The following is a 25691-nucleotide window of genomic DNA, read 5'->3' as shown; positions in this document are numbered from 1 at the left end:
AGGAACCCTGGACATCATCTAGTCCGTAATACAGATGGACCGAGAGGAAACGGAGAAGCTGGAAAATGCAATCTGGGAAGCTGGGTGGATCAAAGCCTCTGCCTGGCTCCAGGACAGGTAGGAAACAGATAAATGGGTCTAGAATGTCCTCCTCTCTTCCTGTCTCCTAAACTCTCAGAGTGAGTTCAGCTGCAGCTGGCTCTGCAATAAGCTCCATGGGTAGAGCCACCACTATGACACGTGTGGTCCCTCCAAGTGGCCTGGTGGGCCTGGGTCCTCATCAGAACTGAGAGGTCGGGGCCGGGCGCGGTGGCTCACGCCTGTAATCCCAGCACTTTGGGAGGCCGAGACGGGCGGATCACGAGGTCAGGAGATCGAGACCATCCTGGCTAACACGGTGAAACCCTGTCTCTACTAAAAAATACAAAAAACTAGCCGGGCGAGGTGGCGGGCGCCTATAGTCCCAGCTACTCGGGAGGCTGAGGCAGGAGAATGGCATGAACCCGGGAGGCGGAGCTTGCAGTGAGCTGAGATCCGGCCACCGCACTCCAGCCTGGGTGACAGAGCGAGACTCCGTCTCAAAAAAAAAAAAAAAAAAGAACTGAGAGGTCGGGGGCCAACACACCTTTGTCCTGACAACCCCAGTGCCCCCTTGGCACTAATCAAACCCTGAAGTCTTCTGTTGAGCAATGTGTAGCTGCTGTCACAGGAGGGCTCCCTTGGTTCTGGTGTTGGCACTGAGAATATCTGCTGACTATTGCTGGAAGGGCTCGCCATAAACACAAGCTTCCCCCTTTCCTTCTCATCCTCATCACAGCCTAGCCTCTCACTTCCCATGTTACTGAGGAAAGCAGATCAGCTGCAGGGTCTCCCCAACCCTGTCTCACACACATCCAAGTGAAATCACCAGAAGAGGCATGGGACCCTGGAGAGGAAAAGCCCCTTCACAGGGAAGGTGAGAATTCAGACTCCAGGAAATGTCTTTTCCACAGATCAGCTCTGTGGAAAGAGCTGGAACACCTGGAAAGAGTGGAAACATCTACACGGCCATCTGGAAACAGCATATGAAAACACAAATGTGCATCTAGAGAGCCTGGGGAACAAAGGCCCCCATCACCGCCCTGCATGGTCCCTGCCCCTCCCGCATGTCGTCTCAGGGTGTAGAATCAGGCTGGGCTCTTGAGCATGACTGAATCCCAGAGGACATCTGCAGTCATGCACTGTGAGAGCCATTCCATGCCCTGTAGACACTCGGAGACAATGTAGCAACATGCTTGCCCTCCCTGGGATGATCGCTGCTGGCTCCTGGGCACTCGTTTCCTCACATGCCTCTCCCCTCTCAGCATGGCCGGATCATCGCTTTAGCATCAGTCTCCTCTGACCTCAGCCTGGCCTGAACATCACGTAATCCTGTTAAGACAAGTAGGCCAGCTGGAGGCTGTTGGTCATGGAGGTGCCCAGCTGGGGGCCCTCCAGTCCCATCTAAGAGAAGGTCTTTACATCAAGACTTTGCTAGAGTCAGTGATTCCTCTGGGAGTAGCCACTGATGACCCAGAGATACAGCTTTCCTCATGGGGCCCTGGCCAGAGCACCCCCAGCATTCATCACCAGAAGCTGTCAGGGGCTGCAGCTTCCATTCTGCAAACCCGAGGTACTATTTTTCTAGAGCTGACATTTGGGGGTGGCCTCTCTCACAATGTCTTCTGAGGTTTACCTTGAGGAATTGCTTTTTATTTTTTCTTTTCTCTCTCTTCTTTTCTAACAGCTCCATTAGCAGCTTAATTTTTTTCTCCCTTTCTCTCTCCCTCTGTTCTTACCTTGAGGAATTCCTAAGGAAGGCTTCATTACTTGTCTTTGATGCAGCTTTTCACAGTATGGTTTATTTATTTATTTATTTAGAGATGGAGTCTCACTCTGTCGCCCAGGCTAGAGCTCAGTGGCACGATCTCGGCTCACTGCAACCTCCACCTCCCGGATTCAAGCGATTCTCCTGCCTCAGCCTCCCGAGTAGCTGGGACTACAGGTGTGTGCCACCATGCCCAGCTAATCTTTGTGTTTTTAGTAGAGACAGGGTTTTACCATGTTGCCCAGGACGGTCTCGATTTCTTGACCTCGTGATCCACCCACCTTGGCCTCCCAAAGTGCTGGGATTACAGGTGTGAGCCACTGTGCCCAGCCTTTTAAAAAATTATTTGTTTGTTTGTTTGTTTGTTTGAGATGGAGTCTCACTCTGTAGCCTAGGCTGGAGTGCAGTGGCTCAATCTCAGCTCGCTACAACCTCCACCTCCTGAGTTCAAGCGATTCTCCTATCTCAGCCTCCCAAGCAGCTGGGATTACAGGCGCCTGCCACCAAGCCCGGCTAATTTTTTTGTATTTTATTAGAGACAAGGTTTCACCGTGTTGCCCAGGCTGGTCTCGAACTCCTGAGTTCAGGCAATCCACCTCCCTTGGCCTCCAAAAATGCTAGGATTATAGGCGTGTGCCACTGCGTCTGGCTGGTATTTTTTTTTTTTTTTTTAAACAACTGACAACCCAATATTATCTCTGAAAAGGACTTCAGAGCCTAAAGAAAATTCTGAGCCCCCAAAATTTGTCCTTGAGCCAGAAAGGTCAGTCAGAGTGCTCCCTGGGACTCAATGGATCATTCTGTGGTGTCATATTCAGCTCAGCCCTCAGCCCTCCTGCCCAACTGCAGTCCAAGCCCTTGGCTTTTGCCCAAAGGCTAGCCTTTCCTTGATGGGCCTTCTGGCTGGGTTCCGGTTCTGTACCAGAGCCCCAGAGATGGGGGAGCTCAAGGAGAGCAGGAGGGTAGCTGAGGAGTGCCCTTTAGGGGTCTGAGATGCAGGTTGGGGGCAGCTCTTGGGGGAAGAGAAGCAGAAGGCAGGATTTGGTAAGGTGGACAGTGAGAATCTCAGCCACTGCCACCATTTGTCAAATTGGACAACAGCCCCCACTGTACTTTGGATCCTGCTCTTACCTTCGTCACCCTTAAAAGGGTGCTGGCAGTTTCCAGGTTGTCCTTTGGGATTCCTGACTTGGGGAGGAAGTAGCAGGTTTCCTAGGACTCCAGAGTTGAATATAAAGCAAAAGGAAGTGCCACTAAGAACTTCTGGGCTTTGGGACCCTACAAGAGGTGTCCCCACAAGCAGCCCAGGCCAGTCAGCCTCGGCCAAGCTGCCTGGCTAGACACTCTCCATGGAACACTGGGGCTGACTCTTGGGCAGTGGGCTTTACAGGGCAGCCCCAACCCAAACCTGTGCAGAGCACACGGTACTCATAGCCTAACTGCAGGTTAACGCCTGCATTTTACAGGGAGGGACAGAGGCAGGGAAGTGGGATGTGGATACCTAAGGACCTTAGCCTCTGTGTTCCTTGTTGCCCTCTCTTGGTGAGTCCCCTGTCTTGGTCTCTACCCTCTTTCCCAGACTGTCTGACTTTTACTACTTTCCTCTGCTTATTCTCTCTTCCCACCCCCTCCTCACTGCCTCTCGGATTTTCAGGTCCCAGTTCGTCTCCAGCTGCAGGAGGGAAGGAGTGGATGGGGCAGACCACACAGGTCTGGAGAGGCCTTGCTTACCTTCCCTCAGGGGGTCCAGGCTGTGGAGCATAAGCTGGTAGATGGTGCTGCGGATGGTGCTGTTGTGCAGAGAGGTCGAGCTGCTCCCTCGGGTCAGCAAGGACGGGAGCTGAGCAAGAGGAGAGCCGCACAGGCCTCAGTGGGTCCCTGTCCAAGCCAGGGGAGGAACCACACGAGGGCATCACTAACCTTGCCTCTTTCCCATAAAAATCAGGGAGAAAGCACAGATGCCTTATCCTGACCTCCCCTCTTCCTCCACCTCCAACCAGGAGAGTTACACTACTTTCTTTCTCAGCCTCCCCTCAGCTCTTCCAGGACTATTTTGTTCTATATACTGAATAATTTCCCAAGGTCTCCACAGGGAGCAACCTGGTATATTAGGGATATCATGTTACCAAGGGTTTGCACATCCCTGCAGGTACACCCTCAGAAACACTCCCTCACCCACACACCACACAGACAGACCCACTGCACATGGCTACAGCCCTTTACAGTCCATATTATCACATTTTATCATTGCTCCACTCCCAGAGATAAGCAAAGCTGTGATCCCCATCTATGGAAAGAGAAAGGAAAACTCTAAGAAGCTAGGTGCCTAAGCCAAGGTCATGCGGGAAGTAAATAAAAGAGTCAGACTGGTAACCCAGGTCTTCTGTGGTCTTCTGATTCCCAGTTCAGTTTGTTTGTTTCTTTTCTGCCCACGTGCTCAGAGACCCTCACAGGTACACACATACACACACACCGATACTGTACAGACACAGATGTGACACTTATTCATAGTGACACATATAGAAATATCATCTGATTTACAATGGAACATCCAAAGACAATGCTTCCACACTTGCTCAGTTCTCCCTCCCTCCTCCTCTTCTTTCTCCCTCCTTTCTTCCCCCTCATCCCTCTGATCTGAACTCTTCTGCCATCTAGTGACTGTGGTGCCACAGTACTTCACCACAAGTTTAGAGATTTTCTTTGGATGGGGGAGGTTCTTTAGGTTCAGGTTTGGAACTGCTTTCAAAGTTCCCCATAATTCTTTGCAGATACTTCATAGTCTGTAAACAGCGAAGGCACAGTTTTTCAGAAACCTCAGACTCCTGCCCTCTCCAGTTCCCCTGCTATCTTTCTCTTAGTTCTGGGGCATTCCAAAGCCATAGGTAATCCGGCTTTTATATCAATCATACAGTATTGGGCTGTACACTCGGACCTGAATTCATCTAGTCCAAACAGTCATTTTACAGATGCAGAATCTGAAGCCCAAGGTCGCACAGCAAGCTAATGGCAGAGCGGACTATATAACATTTCAGACTTAGCTCCCAAACTAGCACCTCCTCAAAGGCCATCTAGAGGTGAAAGTTCTCAGAAAAGGAGCCCTCTCCTCCCTTGCCTCACCCTGGCAGTGCTCCCAGGAGCTTCCTAGGCCTGAGCACAGCCAGGGTCCCCAGCTCAGGACCCCAATACCCCGGCTCTGTGACCATCCACTGAGACCCTGCAGTGTCCCCACTGTGCAGACTCCACACAGCACCCACCTTCAGCTTCTTGTTATCCTGTAGCTCATCCACCGCAATGGCCCCATCGCCCGGCTGCAAACAGGGAGAGGAGTCACAAGATGTTGTGGCGAGACCCTCACTTTCTCCCTACATCCCTCTCTCCATGAAAGTCCTCAGGTTGAAATACAGAAACGCACTCAGAGATAACCTGGTCTCAGAAAATGTTTCAACATGGTCCATCCCTCCAGTCTGACCTTCTATAATCTGGCTTCACTCTGCAATGCAGTACCCCTAGTCGAATGTGTCCACTCACCATAGTCCAGTGGCACCAACTGTCTTTGGGTTTCTGAAATGTGCCATCCTCTTCACCCACCTCAAAACCCTCATCACAGGGCCCCTCGCCCCCCGTCCATAATGCTTTTTCCCTCCTCAGGCTTCTGGTCTCCACTTAAGTGTCACCTTCCTCTGGGAAGCCATGTATAATTCTCTTATAGACCCCTGTTCTTTTCCTTCACAGCACTTTCCCCAATTTATTTGGGGAAATAAGTCGACTGCCCCACTAGCATCTTGAAGGTAGACTATTTTATTCACCACTGTGTGGCCAGCATGAGAACACTGCCCAGCACTTAGCAAGAGCTCAATAAATATTTATTAAATGAATGAATAAATGAAAATTAACTGTCCTCTAAATACACTTAATCTATTCTAACTCTTGTTCCCTTATTCATGCCTTTTCCTCCTGCCTAAAATGCCTTCTCCGTTCCTTTCTTTCTTTCTACTCAAATCTTATCCATTTTTTATAAAATTCAGGGTGAGTTCTTGTATGAAGCTTTCCCAAATGCCCTTTCCATGCCCCCTCCCACCCTCCCTTCAGCTTACTACAATACTTCTCTCCTGGAAAGCTGTATAACAGTGAGCACATTCTGTGATACTAAAATCAGCTGTGTGCTCAGGTAAGTGCTAGTGTTTTGGGAAAGCTATGGGGCAGCCAGCTGGGAAGCGGGATAGCCCTAGACAATCTAAGATGAAGAAGCATTAAGCCTATGTATTTACTGTCTGAACCACTGGCTTGCCACTTTACACTCACAGCCTTGTAATACTATTTGAACTTTTTTCAAAAAAAAGTGCTGTTTAACTTTTCACTGCATGAATTGTCTACCAGCTACACGTAGACTCTACCTTTTTTTTTTTTTTTTTGCCATGTAATGAACTTACAGTCATCTCTGTTTCCCTTCCTTGTGGCACAGTGTCTTACTGAGCACAGGAGGTACTCAGTAAAGGTGACCTGAATGAGTAGACACTCCCAAGTGACCTTTAGTGCTTTTGTTTTATTATTATTATTATTATTATTATTATTATTATTTTGAGATGGAGTCTCTATCACCCAGGCTGGAGTGCAGTGGTGCAATATCACCTCACTGCAACCTCCCCTCCTGGGTTCAAGCGATTCTCCTGCCTCAGCCTCCCAAGTAGCTGGGATCACAGATGTTTGCCACCATACCCGGCTAAATTTTGTATTTTTAGTAGAGATGGGGTTTCACCATGTTGGCCAGGCTGGTCTTGAACTCCTGACCTCAGTTGATCCACCCGCCTTGGCCTCCCAAAGTGCTGGGATTACAGGCATGAGCCACTGCGCTCAGCCTTATTATTTTTTTACAGAGTTTTGCTCTGTTGCCCAGGCTGGAGTGGAGTAGCACGATCATGGCTCATTGTGGCCTTGACCTCTTGGGCTCAAGCCATCTTCCCACCTCAGCCCCCCAAGTAGCTGGGACTACAGGCATGTACTATGACACCCGGCTAGTTTTTGTATTTTTTGTAGAGATGGGGTTTCACCATGTTGCCCAAGCTGGTCTCAAACTGTGCTCAAGTGACTCACCCACGTCTGCCTTCCAAAATGCTGGTATTACAGGTGTGAGTTACTGGCTACTTTTTTTGTTTTTTTGTAGAGACTGGGTCTCTCTATGCTGTCCAGGCTGGTCTCGAACTCCTGGGGTCAAGCAGTCCTCCTGCTTCACCCCCACAAAGTGATGGGATCACAGGTGTGAGCCAGCACATCCAGCCTTTAGTGTTATCTTTAAGTAGCAGGATCACAAATGGCTGCCCTCAGCAATCATCTTTACCTTCTCATTGCTTCCCTCACCCCACCAACCTCCAGCTAAACAAGAACTGAACTTGCTGCACTCCCTTCTTTTTTCAGCTCAGAAAATACAGAAAATACTGCTTGATCTAGGGCCACTCACCCATCCCTTCAACTTATTCATTCATTCAGTTCTTATTTACTGAGAACCTGCTATACTATTTATATGGTGCTATTCTGGTGGCTTTAAGGATACAAAGATGCTTAGGACATGGATTCTGTGTCCAGAAAGAAATTGAGGCCAGTGATAACACAGATGCATGACAAAGAAGAATGTGGTTCCTGAAATAAAAGGCATAGATAGGTGCTATGCTAGGATGGGCAAGGAAGCTTTCTGAAGTAGGTAGAATTTGAGTAAGCTTTGAAGGATTGGGGGAGGTTTGAATGCTTGAATACACATTGCTAAATGAATGAATGAACATAACAATGAATGAAACAGAGTATAAACAACAAATCTGCATATGAAGGGGGCACTGTGCATTTTAAGAAATCCCCTCAACTCTTTCATGACACGCCTATAAGTTAACTGGGATATAAGAGGCTACAGCACTGACCCCATTGGCCCAGCCATCTCACTATTTCTCACATCTAACCCTCACCCAAAGAGTTATCTTTCTTTTTTTTTTTTTTTTGAGTCAGAGTCTCACTTTGTCGCCAGGCTGCAGTGCAGTGGCACCATCTCGGCTCACTGCAACCTCTGCCTCCCGGGTTCAAGTGATTCTCCTGCCTCAGCCTCCCAAGTAGCTGGGACTACAGGTGCGCACCACCAGGCCCAGCTAATTTTTGTATTTTTAGTAGAGACCGGGTTTCACCATATTGGTCGGGATGGTCTCGATCTCCTGACCTAGTGATCCACCCACCTCGGCCTCCCAAAGTGCTGGGATTACAGGCATGAGCCACTGCGCCTGGCCAAGAATTCTCTTTAGAGGCAAAGAAAGAACTGTGAGGGTCCCGTCTACACTCTGGGGTGAAAGGTTCTGTACACCGAGGGGTAGGAGAGACTGATCTTTGCCCCATGGTGCACACCCCTAATGGTTTCTCTGCCATTCAGATTTATTCAAGCCAAAATACCTTTCTAAGGATTCATCGTTCATGGCTAATTTCAGAATGCACTTTTAACTTTCTGAAGTCTTTCACATCCATTTTCTTATTTAATATGACTAACTCTGTGAAATAGACAACACTCATATTATTGTAGCTATTTTGCTAGATGAGAAAACTGAGATGTAGAATGATTCCATCACTTACCCACACTCACAAAGATGGTGACAGAATCCTGTCTTCTCTTTTTTTTCTTTTTGTTTAGAACCCTGATCTTATCTCCCTTCAGTTTTTTCTTTTTTTTTTTTTCTTTGGTGCTTTTGATTTGGTTTTACTAAATCCCATTTATTTTCCCAAGCATGAATAAGGAAATGAGGTCAAATCTATATTCCCTCGTGGCTCTATTTCATATTTCGACATTTCAGGCAAATGGACATAAATGTTCGTCAACATTTGGGTGTGGCGAAATGTTGAAAAAGGCATATTCAGAAGGCACCTACTTGCCAGTGCTGTTACTCATAAGTGAATTCATGAGTAACAGCACTGGCAAGTAGGTGCCTTCTGAATATGCCCTTTTCACGAACACATTCACCTCTCACATCACAACATTCTCCCTGCTCTTTCTTCAGCCCAGTTACCCCCACTTTCTTCTCCTTACAATTAGCAAGAGGCTGAGGTAACAGAAGAGGATGTCTTCATGCCTCTTGCTGAAGATGAGCAATGGGATCCTTTGCAGCTGTTTACAGGAACTTCAGGTGGCAAACCATGGTAGCCCCTAGATGGCTTGTCCTCCTGACCTCCATTTGCTATTTCCCACTGATACAGCAATTCCTCTTCTCAACCATCCATAACACATTTCCTGAACTACACATGTTAGTCTTAAATTTTTTAAAAACATTTATTCAACAAATATTTATTGAATCCCTTGTCCGAGCCCTACCTTCACCCAGATTCTCTCAGACAGAACACACTTCACTTTAGCCCTTCACTGAATACAGTATTACACCCCAATCCACTCCATTTGTCTATCCTGGAAACCCAGAAGTCTACCCAAATTCCTCCCTCTCCCTCACAGCCCACACCCAATTAGCTGTCAGACCTCCTTCCTGAGAGTTCTCACATTTCACCTTGTCTCTGCACTCTCCTGCCAGCAGTCCTGCACAGCCTCCTGACTTCTGATCTGTTCCTCTTCCAGTACATTCACCACCCCTTAGCCAGAGTGGGTTTCTGAGCAAAGCACATCATGTCCCTCCCAACACACTGGGAGCCCCACTGTCACCCAGTAAGAGTCCAAACTCCTTAACTTAGCGCAGCCTCCTGCTTACTTGCAGTCCAGTATTGTCCAATAGAAATATAATGCAAGCCATATATGTAATTTTAATTTTTTAGTAGCCACATTTTTTAAAAGTAAAAGAAACAAGTGAAATTACTTTTTTTTACTTTTTTAGACGGAGTCTCACTCTGTCACCCAGGCTGGAGTGCAGTGGCGAGATCTCGGCTCACTGCAACCTCTGCCTCCCCGGTTCAAGCGATTCTCCTGCCTCAGCCTCCCGAGTAGCTGGGATTACAGGCGCCTGCTACCACGCCTGGCTAATTTTTGTATTCTTAGTAGAGACGAGGTTTCACCATGTTGACCAGGCTGGTGTCAAACCCCTGACCTCAGATGATGCACCTACCTCAGCCTCCCAAAGTGCTGGAATTACAGGAGTGAGGCACTGTGCCCTGCCGTGAAATTAATTTTAATAATTACACTTTAACCTGATATGCCTGAAATACAATTTCAACATGTAATTAATATTACAAATATTGGGGTGTTTTACATCCATTTTTTCAGACTAAGCCTTTGAAACCCAGTGTATATATTAAACTCATAGCACATCACAAATCGGACTAGCTGCATTTCCAGGGCTCAACAGCTGTATGCAGCTGGTGGCTACAGTCTCTTCTTGCCCTCTCATTTCTCTGGTTTTTGCACACGCCTACGAGACTCCCTAGCTCTTCTATAGCCAGTGAATTCCTGCTTGTCCTTCAAGATTCACCTAAGTATCCCCTCCCCTAGGAAGCCTTCCCTGACCCTCTGGTCTGTTGAGATGTCGGCCCTCTGCAGTACTAAATCCCTCAGCATTTACCTATACCATTACACATGATAGTGTAAACTACTGCTTGACTTATCTGCCTTTCCCACTGAGAAGGATTTACCATGGAGATGATGAAGCTTAAGCTTCAGGGCTCATCACTCTCCTACACAAATCCCTTCCAAGGCCTGCACCTAATTTTGTGGCAATAGTTTTATATTCTTTTTCTTAGTGAGTATCGGGCCCCACAAAACCTAGACTAACTCCACCTCCTCCATTAGACTAAGCTCCTTGAGAGCTGGAACTGTGCTTTATTCAGACCTATCACAGGCCAGACCTATCGCAGGCCTCATACAAAGATGTTCAATGAATGTTTGCTGAATGAATGTTGGGGTTCTTGAGGGATTACTACCAGACTATCTCTCCTTCAGATTAGCATCAGCCAATTCTTGATTTTAATTATCATACATTCGTTGGTGATTCACAGTTTTCTGTTTCCAGCCCAGACTTTGTTCCTGGGCTTCAGACTCATTTGTGCCACTGCCTCCCAGATATACCCACTTGGAAGTGACCTAAGCACCCAAACTCACTATTCCAAAGTGGGAACTCTTGAGTCTCCCCAAACTTATTATTCTTTCTCAGTGGATGGCACTACCATCCACCCTGCTGCTCAAGCCAAAAAGATCAGCAGCATCCTTGATTTTCCTGATTCTCTCACCCTCCATATCCACTTCACACCAAGTCCAGATAATTCTGTCTTAAAACATTCACAAATACATACACATATAAACAGCCCACAACAGCCTCCTAACTGGACTCCCTGCTTCCACTCTTGCATACCTACAATTCATTCTCTACTCAGCAGCTAGGGCGGACTCTCATTACTTCATTCACCTGTTGAGCTTGAAATAAAATCCAGGCTGGGTGTGATGGCTCACACCTGTAATCCCAGCACTTTGGGAGGCCAAGGCGGGCAGATCACAAGGTCAAGAGATCAAGACCATCCTGGCCAACATAGTGAAACCCCCCCCGTCTCTACTAAAAATACAAAAATTAGCTGGGTGTGGTGGCGTGCACCTGTAACCCCAGCTACTTGGGAGGCTGAGGCAGGAGAATCGCTTGAACCCAGGAGGTGGAGGTTGCAATGAGCCGAGATTGTGCCACTGCACTCCAGCCTGGCGACAGAGTGAGACGTTGTCTCAAAAATAAAAATAAAATAAAATCCAAACTCTGTATCTGATGCACAGAATAATAATCTGATGCAAAAGTAATCGCAATTTTTGCCATTAAAAGCAAAAGTAATGGCAAAAACCACGATTACTTTTGCACCAAACTAATAGCTCCCACCCTCTTCTCCAGTGGTATTCTGAACCCCTTTCCCTATTACTAACCACACTGGCCTTTATTCTTTCCTCTAATGTGCCAAGCTCTCTTTTCCAGCTCTGAGCTTTTGCAAATGCTGTTCCCCCTTCCAGAAATTCTTGTCAAAGGCCATGGGGTGGTTTCCCTTCTCATTCTGCAGATCTCTATTTGAAATTATCCTCCAAGAGACCTCCCCCACTCTCCCTCACTAAAGGGGGCCCACTATTATTTACAATCACTCTCTGTTACTTGCCGTGTTTATTTCCTTTACAGCACTTGTCATATGCTGAAATTAACATCTTAGTTTATTTTACTTGTTTATCATCCATATGTCCACTCCCTCACACTAAAAAAAATTCTGTTGGCTGTGTATTTCCAATTAATTCAGGTGGCAGAGCATCTAGACATTATGCTGTTCTCTGTAGAACACCATGAATATCTAGTTTCATATTGAATCCCATCACATGCACTAGGAGAAAATATTACTGGGTTGTATGAATGCATGTAAAATCTCAACTACAAGCTTACACATATCCATGAAAACAACAAACTGTTAAACTAGATGTGATCAGATGTTTGAGTTTTTCTGTTAATATTTGTTTCTTATGCATCTATTTTGTCATCCGCTAGCACCCACTAGCAGGTGAACATCGAAAGCTTAAGATTTTTTTTTTTTAATATTGTGGTTAGGTTTTGGTTTTGTTTTGTTTTGAGACAGAGTCTTGCTCTGTTACCCAGGTCGGAGTGTAGTGGCATGACCTCAGCTCACTGCAATTTGCGCCTCCTGGGTTCCAGCAATTCTCCTGCCTCAACCTCCCAAGAAACTGCAATTACAGGTGCGTGCCACCATGCCTGGCAAATTTTTGTATTTTTAGTAGAGATGAAGTTTCACCTTGTTGGCCAGGCTGGTCTTGAACTCCTGGCCTCAAGTGATCCACCCACCTCGGCCTCCCAAAGTGCTGGGATTACAGGCGTGAGCCACCGCACCTGGCCAAAAGATTAAGAAAATTTTATGAAGAGAAACCCTAAAATTGAGCATTCTACTCTAGCATCTTTTCCTGACAATTAGAGGGAAGCTGATTATTATTCAAAGAGTCGAAGAAGGGAACCCCTCAGCCCAGGCTAGGGTGGGCCCTTTGGCAGCACAGTGAGTTCCAGCTGCTTCCTGCACACAGCCCCTTGCCTCGAAAGCAGGTAGCTGGCTCTACAGGTCACTGATAGAAGCCCTTAGGATAAATGCCAACCCTGATAAGAAAGGGGAGGACCAGTCCCTAAACAGGTAGCAGGTTTGTCTGCTTGAGGTCTTGTTGATTGGTTTAATTTTTAAAATCCTGCCAGGGACCAGGTGCGGTGGCTCACACCTGTAATCCCAGCACTTTGGGAGGTCAAGGTGAGAGGACTGCTTGAAGCCAGGAGTTTGAGACCAACCTGAGTAACATAGCGAGACACACCCCCAGATCCTCCCCACCCCCCACCTTCTCTACAAAAAGTTTTTGAAATTAGCTGGGTGTGGTGGCATGCACATGTAGTCCCAGCTACTCAGGAGGCTGAGGAGGGAGATTGCCTGAGTCTGGGAGGTCAAGGCTGTAGTGAGTCGTGCTTGTGCCACTGCACTCCAGCCTGGGCGACAGAGCAAGACCTTGTCTCAAAAAATAAATAAATAAGTGCTTCCAGGATCAAAATAGCCCCCAGTGCATTTAGGAGAGAATGGCAGACTTTTCCCCAGGAGTATTCTAGAGGGAAGAGTGTGGGTATGGAGCTTTCAAAGGAGCCCCAACTAGGCTCTTTTCTCTGCTTTGCATCCCTTTTTGCCATTGGCTTTCCACAGGACTGTCTTGCTAATCATACACCTCATGCAGATGGCTGGTGCTTCCTGGCTAATCTAGTCAAGTATGAAGAAGGGCCCCTGCTGTCCTTCAAATACCAATAAGGCTTTTCAGCCAGCCTAGTGCCTCCACTTTGCTGTCTGTTGGCTTTCCGTGACTATGCATGGTCAAGGCATGTCAGAGATTTATCATTTTTGGCCAGAACAAATACACTGAGAGCTTCAAAACCAAGTATACTTGAAAACTAAGTTTCAGAGAGAGAGCCTGTGCTCAGAATTAGACTGTGTTGATAACTATGCAAACATTTACCATTTCCTTATTGGGGTCATAAAAGGCATCCTCAAACCAATATATGTCAATCTGACAATATTGTCCAAAATATTTTTAGCTTTGAATTTTTTCAGCCAGTGTCAACAGTGAGACTCTAAAATACTTACTATATGTCTATGTTCGATGCTAAGTCCTTTATTTTTTTCTGGAAATATTCTTAAGTAAATTCTGATTAGAATCACTCCTAAAACACCTTTATCCTTATTCTAGATAATCAGGGCAGAATAAACAGTAAAGTGAAAGATCCTCAGATTCTGAGCTGTTGAGCTCAGAAATTCAACAGCTATCAGGTGGGTGAATATCCAGTAATAAAATGGATTGTTCTCTGCTGATTGTGTTTCCAAGTTGCTCAGGAAGAAGAATACCTGCAAATATGTTGCTCTTTGTAAAATACCACGTGGCCATTCCAATTAGTTTATTTATTATCTGTAGCTGCTTTCACACTACAAGGACAGAGTTCAGTAGCTTTGACAGAGACTATATGGCTTGCAAATCCTAAAATATTTACTGTCTGGACTTTTACAGAAAAAGTTTGCCAACTTCTGCATAGCTCATCCATTTACTTTACAGATGCGGAACCTAAGGCCTGTTTGAAAAGCAAAGTAACTTTGTAGCATTTTGCCCAGGGTTCACTTCACTGCAGTTAATTTTCTCTAGGCTTGTCCCTTCTACTGGATACAATCTTTTTATTTCCCACACTGGCTTTCATTTAACTTAATAATAATGGTTTGTTGTATTGCATTGACTTGCCCAGGGTAACAGGAATAGTCAGCAGTGGAACATGGCTTAAAACCCAAATATACTGATTCCTGATCAATGGTAAGGATCACCAAGTAGCTGTGTAACTTTGGCTGAGTTAATTATCCTCTCTGGGCCTCAGTTTCCTCATCTGCAAGATGAAGGTAATCTATTCCTTGTATGGTTTTATGAGAAATTGTTAAGACAATGTATGTATGGAATAGGCTCTCTAAGCATGGATTCTCAACCCCTGACTCCTTTGTCTCACTAAACTGGAGTTCTGGAACTTTTGGGATTACCTGAGGAAACTGAACTAAATACTTATGGAACTTCTTCTAAGAACAAGACACTGGGCTTGGCCCTTTAGGAGGTACAAAAATTAGTTCCCCATCTAGTGGCAGTGATAAGCCTGATGTGACCAGACTTATGATCTGGTTAAAGGGAAATAAGGCATCCTTGAAGGGGTGATGACATTTAAAAAATGCTAAAGAGGCCAGGTGTGGTGGTTCATGACTGTAATTTCAGCAATTTGGGAAGCTGAGGCAGGAGGATCACTTAAGACCAGGAGTTTAAGACCAGCCTGGGCAACATGGTGAGGCGCCCATCTCTACAAAATATTAAAAATTAGCTAGGCATGGTGGCACATCCCAGCTACTAGGGAGGCTGAGGTGGGGACTGCTTGAGCCCAGGAGTTCTAGGCTGCAGTGAGCTATGAGTGCACCAGTGTACTCCAGCCTGGGCAACAGAACAAGACCCTGTCTCTTAAAAAAAAAAAAAAATTTATACTGGATCTATTTTGACAAATAAGAACAGAGATGTAATCATCCCTGTGCTTACTAACTGGCAAGGAGTTGCTACTAAAGCCCTCGAAGAGTCCCTTCAGTAGGTTATGTATTCTCTTTTGAAATCATGATTATGCTTCATTTGTCCCGCAAGCTTTTCTTTGATGGTCTAACTCAGATCAAATGGAAAGTTCAGAGTTTGTGGAGACTAAATAAAAGCAGAATTATTATGAGGGACTAGGAAGCAAGTCAGAGGCACTTTGGAAACTGCTGGCCTGTTGTACACCAAAGTATTAGGCATTTTCTTCAGAGGAGAATACCAGGACTTCATGGCCACCCCTGAGAACTTAGCAAGGCCTGCCCTAAGAACTGCATTAGGAGAGAGGTTCCTGTTTCCTTGTATTAAATTCTGTAATGCTCTAAGCCTCTCTTTCTTTTTGAAGTCTTTGGCTTCATGGAGGATAGTCTGGTGGGAAATAGCACTGAATGGGGAGTTAGAAGACTGGGTTCCTGTTCCAGTTCTGATACCTGCTGGCTGTATGACCCTGTGTGGGATATTTCCTTTTTGGACCATCTGCAAATGACACAATAGAAGCTCAATTGACCAGATCAGACACATAACCATTGCATTGGGTCCTGACAGAACTGAACTCACTTGGACATGGGACATTATCATAGAATGCTAGAGTTAGACGGGACCTTTCAGCGATTAGTTGGATTCTATCATTTCTACTAGAGAGGGCAAAGGACCTGTCTATGGTCACACAATTCATTAGAGGCAGAATCAGATTAGAACCCAGGTTTCCTGGCTCTCTGTTCCATGCTTTGGCCAGAACAACATGTTATCTAAAAAGTCTAAAGGAAGTGCATTTAATCTCCCTTGCCTCACATATCTCACAGACACATTGCTGAGTTTGGTCTCCATCCTGCTCACTCATCAAAACTGCTCTGGATTAAGTAGCTAAGTCCTTCCACTCTGCATGCAAAATTCTGCTCACACCAGCAGCTTCTCTGAGACCTGGAATAGGCAGGCTGTCAGCCAACCCTTACCCAAACTCACCCTTTAGGAGCAGGAGAGAAGTGGGGTCTGTGTTCGCTAAGGTACCCTCACTTTAGAGTCTCAAGGAACAAAAAATTTGGAATGATCCGGGTGTGGTGGTATGTGCCTGTAGTCCCAGTTACTCCCAACCCAAAAAACCCAAAAAATTTTGGAATGAATTTTCAGAGATCACTTCTGCAATTAATCATCTTCCAGGTTATTGAATCATCCAATGAATTTAACAAGAAGGTCCCTCAAGTGAGCAGAGAAGTTCTTGGAAAGGAACTCATGGGTCAGGAGAAAGCCCTAGGATTGGTGCTCCTGGTGTCTGGTCTCCAATGCGCACAGAGTGAGGGGCTCTGCCCCCAGGACTAGCTTGTCAGTGGATGAACAGAGCTCCCATCTTTTCTAATATTTTCAGAACAAAACAAAAATATAAAAGCTTCCCCCTTCTCAGACCCCATCCAAGTCTGGAATGTGAGCTAACGGGATTAAATGAAAATGAGGGTGCTAGCTAAACCCTGAACACCATGTACATGGAAGAGATTATCATTTTTCCTCGCCTGGCATCTTCTTGGACATTCTCCAAAGCCCAACTCAAATGTCATTTCCAAACACCTGGTCATACCAACCCGAGCTCAAATCTTGGTTCCACTGCCTATTTGCTGTGTGACCTTGAACATGTGGTTTAACGTCTTTAGGCTTCAGTTTCCTCTCCTGCAAATGGGGATCATAATATGACCAGTTTATAGGGTGATTAAGGGTTGAGCCAATGTCATGCTTACAAAGGCCCCAGCACAGTGCCTGGCAGAGAATAGGTACTCTATAAATGTTGAATAAATAGTAAGGGAACCAGAGCATTCATCTCTTGAGGTCTGATCCAGCACCTTCTCTTCAGGTCCTGGCTTCGCCACATCCTTTCATGTCAAAGGGGCTAGAGAAGCCTGAGCCAATTTGTCCTTACCTTGCTGAGGTCTCCTAAGGCCATGACCTTAGCTGCTGGCCTCCTGCTGAGCTGCTCCTTCACCCAGGCCTCGATTTGCTTGTTCCACTTCATGGTGAACACATAGAAGGCATAGGCCAGCAGCAGCAGCAGGCTCTCCCACCAGGCAATAAGGCTGTCCAGGAAGAAGAGGATGAGCATTATCAGGTCAAGGATGTAGAAGGAGACATCACGGAATAAGGGCCACCAGGTGAGGTTGAGGATCTCTCGGGAGAAGAGGGAACAAGTGCCAATGACAAAGAGAATGTTGAACACAGCAGAGCCCACAATGGTACCGATGCCCACGTTGCTGTGGGAAATGAAGACACCGATGAGGGAGGTGAAGAGCTCAGGGGCAGAGCCTCCAGCAGCCATGAATGTGGCGCCTGCCACATCCTCGGAGATCTGCAGCTTGTCTGTGATGACACCTAGGGCTGGAACGAAGTACTCATCGCAAACAATGGCCAAGGCCACAAACACATACATCATGCCAAAAATGTGCAGGACCACCCAGCCCTGCCGCCGCTCCTCCACACTGAACAGATCTGGGGGGTACTCTCCCTTCGGGGGGAGGTCTGGCAAGATGGGAGGCAGCACTGAGGGACTGGGACTGAGCTCCTCTGGGAGCAGGGCCGTTGTGAGGCTTGGGGAGGGAGTGGTGGGCATGGCTGGGGTTGGCTTCACAACCACACAGTGATGGACCTGCGTGGTCGGCTTTGCCCTGACTGTGGGGGTTGTTGAGGTGCTGGGTGCTGTGTAAGGTTTCTTTGCCAGCCTCCAGACTGTGGTTGGGGCTGTTTCGATGGCTGACACACTGGTCCTCGGTGAGGGATTCCTAACACTCCAGGCAGCAGTGAAGGCTTTGGTTTCTGATGGGTTGCTGCCTGTCATGGTGCTTATTGTCACCTGCCCCTCAGAGGTGGCTGGGGTATGCGTCAGGACTGTTCCCTGGGGAGTCTTCAGGTTGTTCTTTCCCACTAACCCCCAGGGATGGGCTGAGCTGTTACTTTCCACTCTTCTGGGGGGAGACAGATTGTTTTTTTCCACGATGCTCCTTGGAGAAGTCAAGACGTTTGTTTCTACCTCATGTGTCAGAAAAGTTGGGGTGCTATCAACCATTCCCTTCAGAGTGGTTGGGGTGGTTTCCTCCATTATTCTCTTAAGAGAGTTGGTTTCCAGTATTTTATAGGTTGTTGTAATGTCACTGTCCTTCACTGTTGTTCTGAGGGTGATCGCATGGCTTGTTTCCGTTGTCATGAATGTGGATGAAGCGTAAGTGCCTACTCTTCTACCACGTGGGGAAGGAGTATACTTCACCTTTTCCCTGACTTGAGTTGGGCTGTAGCTCTTCATTTCTCCTGTGGGTGTTGGGGTATACTTTTTTACTATTTGTCTGCTTGAAGTTGAGGTGTAGTAAGTCAGTGTTCTGCTGGATGTTGGGGTGTCTTCCTTCCTTCTTTCTGTACCTGCTGCTGTTGGGCTATAATTATTCTTGATTGTTGTTGGGATCATCTTGGCTGTCCTTTTAGGAATATCAGGAATATTCTCCACTGTCATGCTCAGTGTTGCTTCATCACTGCCCACTGAGGCTTGGGGTACCAGCATCTCGCCCCCCATTTCAGAGCTAGGTTTTGGAGGGTTGCTGCTCACCATCATCATCTCTTCACTGGGGAGGTCCCGGCTGGCCAGTTTTACAGGCTGATGAGAAGAGACTGCTGCCCACAATGAGGAAAGGCCCCGGGGTCCTCTAAGGTGCTGGTAGGTAGAACTGATGATCAACATTCCCAGTAGGAAGAGGAGGCGACTCCAAGGAAGCCGCTTTGTCCGGAGTAACCGCCTATCTTGCGGCCCCATCCTGATCAATTTCCCCATGCTGGCCAGTTATATCTGGTTACAGAAGGCCTCTCATTCTGTCCTAAGATGGAGGCTACTCTGGGATTCAGGTTGGTGATCAGAGATTTCTCCATGAAGCCCAGCCAGGGGGTATCCACAAACCTAGATGGTAGAAAAAGAGATTATTTACCACTAAGAGGAGATCTGGGATCCATAACAGCCTCATATGGAAAAAAGTGATAATAGAAGCCCCACGAACACAAAAGTATAATGCATGGGGTCTTTGCAAGAGTAAACTACTCCTGTCCCCTGCTCCAGAGGAAAATGCCTACTCTTAAGAGAAAGAGTACCTAGGGGTCCTCTGTACTATGTAGGCCTGCCAGCAGCCCAGGTTCCTGAGCTGGGGCCTGAGTGCTCTATGGAGTCTCCCTGGGCTCTCAGCAAAAGATCTGCCAGTACTCTTCAGGTCCAAGCCTAAGATGCTGGGAGCTCAGTCATCCATAGCTGGTGCCAGGCCACAGGTCTCATCTTATCAAAGGCAGGAAGGAGGTAGGGAGATATGGCTTTAAGCTATAGACAAAAAGAGGCAGTAGTGGAGGACATTGCCAGGGACATTAAGGCTCCATGTATTTTTTTGGACTGACTTAAAACAATTCCACCATCCAGAGTGGGCAAAGCTTAAAAGTTAATGTTATAGAGCTTCCCAGAGAATACAGCATGGTGGGAGGATCATGGGAAATGGAGTTGAAAGCCTAGACTCCCTGTTCTGCTGCTTACCAGCTGTGTCATCCTGGACAGGCTGAGCCTTGGTGCCTCATCTGTGAAATGGGCATGATAACATATATATTGGTTATGCAAATATAATCTCTAGAAGGACAATTGGGGAAGGAAAACTGAGGATCAAAGGTCAGAAGGTGACTTATTTTCACTGTATAGTCTGTTAGTTTGACCTTTTTATCATGTGCATGTTATAATATTTTTAATTTAATTTAAATTAAATTAGAATATGAATAATAACAGTGTCACAGGAATGTTGAGAGAGTAAAAACATATGAAAAGCACTGAACAGGCCAGGCATGGTGGCTCACGCCTGGAATCCCAGTACTTTGGGAGGCTGAGGCGGGCAGATCACTTGAGGTCAGGAGTTCAAGACCAGCCTGGCCAACATGGTGAAACCCTATCTCTGCTAAAAATACAAGTTAGTCAGGCATGGTGGCACATGCCTGTAATCCCAGGTGCACGGGAGGCTGAGACATGAGAATTGCTTGAACCTGGCAGGCAGAGGTTGCAGTGAGCTGAGATCGCACCATTGCACTCCAGCCTGGGCAACAGAGCAAAACTCTGTCTCAAAGGAAAAAAAAAAAAAAAAAAGAAAAGCACTGAACAGAAAGGTTAGTTTTACACAAGAATGAAGGAGGGAAGAACATGAAAGGCCCTCAAAGAATCCTCATTTTATAAAGAAGGGTATTGAGGCCCAGCCTAAGTAAGTATTTATTAAATCTCTAATTAATGTCCATATACTACTACAAAACAATAACTGGAAATTATTGGTTTTGCATATGATATATTAGAAGTGAGCTGACTAACCCATGGAATCTGTCTGGTACAACTCCTCGTCTGAGATATGAAAACACAGAGGTCCAGAGAGGAGATGTGACTTGCTTAACATCACACAGCTAGTGAGTAGCCAAGCAGATGAGCCTCCTAACTCCCCTTTCTTTCTTGCATGCCACACTAATTGGACATGCAAAGGCACTTGTCTTAAAAAGCAAGAGAGGGACAAGCAAAAGGAGATGTAGGAATAAGTGAACTTCCTTCTTTGTCCCTGATTTCTGTAATTTTCTTTCCACTATCTCCCTGCAGCCCCCCGATCCTTGCCATGAACTCAACACTTTGCAGCAAGCCCACTTGTATCTCCAACAGAAATTTCAGAGGGTCTCTCTCTTTCTGATGTTCCTGTGTTATGTAACAGAGCTGAGCTGGCACCCCAGCTGATCACTCCTACCTAATTACATCATTTACCTTCAGATCTTGGCATCTGGCTGTCTTCTCAGCTCTGGAAACTCGTCAGAATCCAAGATCTCAAAGAGTGGGTCTGAAGCTGGACAGCAGGGAACACCCCATTCTCCTGCCCCCAGCTCTTCTATGGAATCCTAATTCAAGGCAGGGTCAGGTGTGAAGGGCAGCTCAGGGGAAGAATATCCGATCGTGGCTAATACCCACCTCCTCTAAGAAGCTTATCGGGGCATTGCACAAGTTCTGGGTCCCAGTGCGCCTGACCAAGCCTGAGAGAGTGGGCCTTCCACCAGGGACACAGATGGGCTCACTGTGGGCCCGCAAAGTCAGTGGAGGAACTGGGGAGATTTCTCAAACTTGTTTCTAAGCTATGAGAATGAGAGGTGGTCTAGGGTTTCCATGCTTAGATGGTGGAAAGTTTTGGAAAGATTCAGAAGGTGCCTGGGGCTTAAGAGATCAGAAGGCCTCAGTTAGCATTAGGCTCGACTTGCTGCTGTGTGATTCTAATGTAACCTACAAGTAAATGTGGGGATAATAATATCTGTCCTACTTATCTGTAAGGTGAATGTGAGAATCAAAATAAAAAACAAAGATTATAGAGAAAACACCATGCAAACTTCAAAGCAATTCATACATGAAATCTATGTTATTAGGCCTAAAGGAAATCCTTGGTGTAGAGGGCACTAACGGATCTCCCCAGAGCAGGCTGGGACATCCCAAGATACCTGAGGAGTTGGCATGCTGAGCTCCCTGCACCTCGAGTCCATGACTTGGAGCTGATCAAAGTGGGAGTAGGGTAAGGTAGTGGGGATCTCATCATCCTAACCATTGATCTGGAAGCCATTTCAATCATTCAGCTAACTCGGCCTGATATTTACTGACTGTCCCTTTCTCCCTTTCCTGTTTCCTCCAGAGTACCTGGGTGCGTGATGCTTTGGGTTACTTTCATCTGGAATAGCAGGTAATCCTCACAGCCTCACCTCTGCCCTGCTTCACCTTGAGTGGCCTGGAACAGTAAGAAGGTCACCAGATCCCTCTGCTGAAGCCTACAGGAGTACCCACCCACTGTGGAAGAGCTGGCTTCATCTCTGAGTATGCTGGGGTCACTCTGGATGTTGGAAGCCTGGGGTCAGGGCCTAAGGTCTGCTAGTTACACGTCCTTGCCTTTATGCTGCTGTGGGCAGAACCAAACCTAGTTCTTTCCCTTTTCATGCCACTGTGTAACACAGTCTCAAACTGGCCCAGAAAGATGAAAAAAGGAACATAATTCACAAAGTAAAATGAGTGATCTTTTTTTCTGAAACAACTCCTCTACATTTACAATGTTGTTTATTCAATATAAAAAATTCAGGGGAGAAGGAAATCCTCAGAAAAGTGATTCCTTTCTCTCATATATTCATAAATGTTGCCAAGGAGTTCTTCCTGGAGTCTAACCTAAATCCTACCTGTTGGGGGTAAACACAGCTTCTTCTGTCTTATTATCATGGGATTCTGGCACATTTTGAAATTCAGCAGGAAATTTGGCTGCTCAACCAAGAATGGAAGCATCCTCTGTACTAGCCATGTGAGTTTGGACAAGTTATTTAACTTCTCAGTTGCTATAAACCTCTCATCCTGTAAAATGAGAATGATAATGACATTACCTGTTTGATAGGGTTGTTGTGGGGATTAATTAATTTGTAAAACATATTAACAGTGCCGGGTACTATTGTTGTTGTTATTCTGCTTTTAGGTATCACAATCAGATTGTGTTAGAGGGGTCAGCAGGTATCACAATCAGATTGCGTTAGAGGGGTCAGCAGGTCTCCATGCATTTCACTGTTACAACGTTCTACTGTGCATTTATTTGTGCAATCACCTGATTAATGTGTACAACTCTTACTAGAGCAGGTGAACTCCAAGAAGACAGGGACCTTGCCTGTCTTATTCATCACTGAATCCCCAGAGCCCAGAACAGTGCCTGGCAAACAATGAATGTATTTAATAAATAAATTTACTTATAAATAAATTTATTTATTAAATATATTTAATTTATATATTTATTTATATTATAAACATATTTATTAAATTCAATATATTTAATATATATTAAACATAAAAAGCATAACCCAGTGAGGAAGACACTCAGAGATGGAGCCCCTGAGGGGATGGAGAGGGGAATGCCCACTCGAAAAGTTCATGACCTTTTGAGAGCAAATGGCTGGAGAATGGCCAGCACCACTGAGAAGGGGAAGCTGATCTGCTTTGCTCTATAAAATTGCCTCATTTTATACCCTCCCCTGGAACAGGATGGAAGAACTGATGGGGCAGATCTGGCTCTGACCCTCACGATAAAATAAGGGGGTGAGGAAGGCAGATCTTAGAGGTTTGGCAGGACAGCAAGGAGGCCTTTCCTTGCCCTCCAAAGCTCTAGGCCTTTCCTAACTTTTATTAAAACAGAAAGAAGAGGGAACGAGACTTTTCATCTGACATGGAGGGTTTGTGGCTAAGGCTGGTTTATTTCTGGGCCTACATCAGGAGTTGCAACCGACTCTACAGTTGTGCAGTGGAAAGTAGACAAGATTTGAAAGGGTTGCAAATTTTATTTCTTTTGTGTTTTTTTTTTAATCTGGCAAACAGCAAGCATTGATGGGTTGCAAATTTTAATGCCTTTAGGTCCTGGGTAGATAAAAATAAGTTACATCAATCATTTTCTAAGTAACTGGGGAGTGCTGGGGGCTATTTCTGGACAGAGAATAAATGACCCACCGATAGGTATTCCAATGTCAAACAATTTAAAAATACTAAGAAGCAAACAAATGAGTCTGAGGGCTGAATTTAACCTACAGGTACTGCTTTGAAACCTCTAATAAAGTAACAAGTCTGACGAGAAGCAAGCCTAAGGTCTCTGATTCTCAGCTTCCTCATTTATGAAACCAGGAAAGACAAGCTTCCTCATGGAATTGCTATTAGAGTAACAGTGAGAGGATCTGTGGAAAAGCACATTGATCTGTCCAACCTGTACAATGTCACAGCCTAAGGCCTTTTGTTTCTATTGTTTTATTTGTGCATATTATATTGTTTATAGGATTAAAAATGGCTGTATAGTTGTCACTGGTGGAAAACAACAAAATAAGTCCCCAAACATCCTATGATACATCTTTACAAGCCAGTGGCTAGAACCATACCTGAGACAGGGAGATGCAGGTGGTGGCACTTCACACTGAGTGCAGCTCAGAGACAGGATTTCATCCTTACAGCCAAGTGCCCTTCTGGAGAGGCCAGAGGCCTAGAGAAAAGGTCAGAGAGGTGATTTCAGAGGACTTCAGTGTGGCCAAGCAGGAAACCACACAGTCCCAGTATGATTCACAAAGCCCCTCAAAGTAAGAGAAACAGCCCACTAAGTAAAACTCCCACGTTAAATCTGACTTTATAAAGGAATGATGATTGAGGCACAGCAAGATACCTTTTTTTTTTTCCTGTAAGCTGACAAAGAGTAAGAAATTTAAATAACACCCAGTGCCAACAAAGATACCGGTGAGGATGTGTAAATCAGGTATAGCAGCCCAAGTGACCTTGTTAAACTGTAAATCAGATCATGTCCCTCCTGTATGCCAGACTTTCCAGTGGCTTCCCACCTCAATTGGAGAAAAAGCCCCTATATTAGTCTACCAGGCCCTTTCCAGCTTTGCTTGTAGTAGCAAAAACTGAAATCTAAATGTCAATAGGAAACTGATTACATAAATGATAATAGCACATCTTTACGACAGTCAATTACATATAGCAGTTAAAAGGAATGAATGTGATGCCCAAGATATATTAATAAATCAATAACAATAAAAGCAAGATGCAGAACAGTATATATAATATTGTTGCATTTAGGTAGAAAGTATTATATATGTTATATTATATAGTATATATAATATGTATATACATACACATATATACATACATATGTAGAGACAATTTTGCAAAGCATATGTAAGAATGGCTATACTTCTGTCACCAATAGATATAGAATGAACAAAAACAAACAACGACTCTGATATTTCACTTCTCCAACCCAGTAGCTAGAATCATACTTGAGGCACGGATATATGTATGGTTGCTTCTAAGAAAGCAAATGCTTATTTTTCACTTCATCTATTTTGAAACTTTGAATTTTGCCTGATGCAGTGGTGCACTCCTGTAATCCCAGCACTTTGGGAGGCTGAGAAGGGAGGATTGCTTGAGAACAGGAGTTCAAGACCATCCTGGGCAACATAACAAGACCCTGTCTCTAGTAAAAGAAGTATTTATGGCAAACCCACAGCCAATATCATACTGAGTGGGCAAAAACTGGAAGCATTCCCTTTGAAAACCAGCACAAGACAAGGATGCCCTCTCTCACCACTCCTATTCAACATAGTGTTGGAAGTTCTGGCCAGGGCAATCAGGCAAGACAAAGAAATAAAGGGTATTCAATTAGGAACTAAGGAAGTCAAATT

The 25691-nt window shown here is 45.6% G+C and overlaps 1 protein-coding gene across 5 annotated transcripts in view; it reads right to left on the bottom strand.

The window, feature by feature from the left end:
• SLC24A1 (solute carrier family 24 member 1) overlaps positions 1 to 25691 on the bottom strand; it is a 44932-nt gene that overhangs the window by 12944 nt on the left and 6297 nt on the right. For 3 of the 5 annotated variants that reach the window (XR_012415079.1, XM_065548070.2, XM_065548071.2), the window contains exons 2-5: positions 24393 to 24493; positions 17359 to 19371; positions 5104 to 5157; positions 3578 to 3686 (exon numbers count right to left, since the gene is read on the bottom strand). Coding sequence is in view for 3 of the 5 variants with exons in the window: in XM_065548070.2 (XP_065404142.1) it covers positions 3578 to 3686; positions 5104 to 5157; positions 17359 to 19248 (2053 nt within the window). In the remaining 2 variants the exon portion in view is untranslated. Of the gene's footprint in view, positions 1 to 3577; positions 3687 to 5103; positions 5158 to 17358; positions 19372 to 21231; positions 21370 to 24392; positions 24494 to 25691 lie in introns of those variants that run through there. The other 2 variants (XM_045397339.3, XR_012415080.1) reach the window with 2 other exon arrangements.

The sequence above is a fragment of the Macaca fascicularis genome, chromosome 7 (assembly GCF_037993035.2).
Source record: "Macaca fascicularis isolate 582-1 chromosome 7, T2T-MFA8v1.1".
NCBI classification, from domain to species: domain Eukaryota; kingdom Metazoa; phylum Chordata; class Mammalia; order Primates; family Cercopithecidae; genus Macaca; species Macaca fascicularis.
This window is presented reverse-complemented; position numbering and strand designations above follow the sequence as displayed.